The sequence below is a fragment of the Gekko japonicus genome, unplaced genomic scaffold, assembly GCF_001447785.1.
Source record: "Gekko japonicus isolate JY-2015 unplaced genomic scaffold, Gekko_japonicus_V1.1 scaffold2658, whole genome shotgun sequence".
NCBI lineage: Eukaryota > Metazoa > Chordata > Lepidosauria > Squamata > Gekkonidae > Gekko > Gekko japonicus.
Genome location: NW_015173216.1, coordinates 8,774 through 11,247, shown reverse-complemented (window position 1 = coordinate 11,247; position 2,474 = coordinate 8,774). Strand labels below are relative to the sequence as shown.

At 47.8% G+C, this 2,474-nt stretch overlaps 1 protein-coding gene across 1 annotated transcript in view; it reads left to right on the top strand.

Moving 5' to 3' along the window:
- The window catches only part of NAB1 (NGFI-A binding protein 1), a gene marked incomplete at its 3' end in the record, with an annotated part of 29,084 nt that extends 27,371 nt beyond the window's left edge, over positions 1–1,713 (top strand). The window contains exon 4 of the mRNA XM_015422702.1: positions 1,597–1,713. Coding sequence (XP_015278188.1) covers positions 1,597–1,713 — 117 coding nt within the window. The remainder of the gene's footprint in view (positions 1–1,596) is intronic.
- Between the last annotated feature and the right edge of the window lie 761 nt (positions 1,714–2,474).

Sequence of the window (2,474 nt, the reverse complement as noted above, 5' to 3'; positions counted from 1 at the left end):
AGAATGTTTCAACAGAACCCCAGTACATAAATAGTGCACGTAATCAGGGGTCATTTCCTGGAGGAGCGCACAGGAGCAGAGCTCCGGCAGTAAAGCGCCCAGGGGGCGGGCACATGCAACAAGCACCACCCCCTGCTCCCAGCAGCTCTCAGTCAGAGCAAGAAGCAGCCAGGTAAGCTGCAGAGCCACCCCCCCCCTCCAGCGGCACCTTTAAGACCAAGTTTTATTCAGGTACAAGCTCTCCCTCCTCTGCAAGGACAGATCTGCATGTCCCCCCCCCAATATTTAGCAGTCCAAAACAGTCCAGCCTGAGCAGTGGGTGTTGCCTTCTGACACACTTCCGGTGATGTCAGGGATGTGTGGCATATGCAAATAAGTCATGTTAATGAGTTATGCTAATGAGCTCCTGCACCTCTTTTTCTACGAAATGACCCCTGCTTGTAATCCTATAAAGCAGGGGTGTCAGACATAAGGCCTGGGGGCCGGAACAGGCCCACCCAGGTGTCTTACCCGGCCCGCAAACAACTGGTATGTATGGAGATGTCAGGTACTCCCCCTTTTATGGTATCCCTTTGGGGAAAAAACCCTAGTCTTGCATATGATTAAATATATTTATTGGGGCTTTTGTTGGTTCCCCAGTAAATCAATTGCTTTCACTGCTAGGAATCAATTCCTTTTTTTGTGTGTGTGTATTTTGAGTTAAAAATAATATTGTTAATTGGGTTCGCCTGTGTCCTTTATAAAGTTTATATCTCCGGTACCTGGCATTACATTTTATGGCGCACATGGCCTGGCCCGACAAAGTGACATTTATGTCAGATCCGGCCCTCGTAGTAAATGAGTTTGACACCTCCGGTATAAAGGATACCCTTGGTTATTCTGCCAAGACCCATAACTGAGGGTAGTTGATCAGAACAACCCCGGAACAAGAGTAAAACCAGACATTAAGTACCCTCCTCGCCCACTGAAGCTAATGTAGCTGTCAGACAAGTCTGTGACGAGCATTTGACATACATCTGACATATACAACATAGTCATCCCTTTCGGTCTCTGGGGTCAGGAAACTCAAGGAAAGCTGGGTTAATTTAGGTTGACTCAGAGAATCAAGGAAACCAGTTTCTGATACTTGTATCTGTTTAGAATTTGATAGTGGCTTCTGATTTCTACAAAAGTATAAGCGTTCTCAGAAAGCAAAAGTAATTTGAGGCAGTGTCGTGTACAGTGGTATCCTGAAGGCCACACACAGCACATAGCAGCGGCCTGAAGCCTCCTGGGAAATAGAAACTGTAGAAGCCGATTACTATAAAAATTAAAGTATCATAGGTGTACCAGAGGTTTTGCAGAGCTTTAGCCGAGGACTGAGGCTCAATCTGGCCCTAATTACTGGGGGGAAAACACAGCACAGCTAGAACAACCTTCAGCTTGCATCGTTTTTTGTGCGCCTATTAAAATCCTCTGTTCGGGTTCTCAAATTAAGCTGCTGCCGGCAAATCCTGCTAAAGAATGTCTATCGGCTGCGGTGATAATTTCAGACTTAGAAGAAAAACAGTGTCGTAACGCCTCCTTCTCCCTTCCTTCCCCATTGCGTGTTCGCAGGACGGCTTCTCCGATTTCCAGGATGCGGTCCAGAGCTTCTACCAGCAGGATTCCATCAAAATTCAGCAGGCGCTGTCAAAAGGGAAGTGTGAAGACCTGGCAGGGCTCGGTTCACAGGTAAACAGACAGTCCGCATTGTTAATGTGCTTTTCTTTTGGAGTCTTAACCAGTGCTCCAAAGCCATCCCGCCCCCACCACCCTGCCGCTGGCCGCACTTTCAAGAGGTCATTCTGACCTGGCTGGTGATGCTACTTTGAATGTGGGCGAGCAGCTCTTGAAATGGCTATAAATTGCTACAGCAGTAATTTCGTTCTGTGCTGGGCAAGAGGAGATTTGTGTTTTTTTAAAAGATATGTACATGCATCCAGTGACCTAGAGGAATATATATATACTAGGAAAAAGGCCCATTGTGGAAATAAATACAACGGCCTCTAGAAAGAGGCTCTGGGCGGGTGCCCCAGTCTTGGACACTCAGTGTCAATTTGCTGTGGTGACCTCAGCGGGGTATAATGACACTGAGTCCACCATTTTCTCCAGAGGAACTGATCTCTGCTACCTAAAGAACAGTTGTAATTTTGAGTGATCTCCAGTCCTCACCTGGAGATTGGCAACGATGGTTCCCCAGAAGGGAATAGTTGGCTTGGAGGGTGGAGTCTATGGCTTTGTACCTGTACGAGGTCCCACGCCTCCTGAAACCTCACCCTCTCCAGGCTCCATCCTTCACATCTCCAGGAATTTCCCACCTGGAGTTGGCAACCCTATCTCCTTCCCAGCCAATCATCAACCTACCTTTATTTCCCCCTCACTCTTCAGCTTTCCACACACACCCCACACCTCTCCCGTGCTCTGAAGCCCTGACTGCTATGTCACATTGGCTG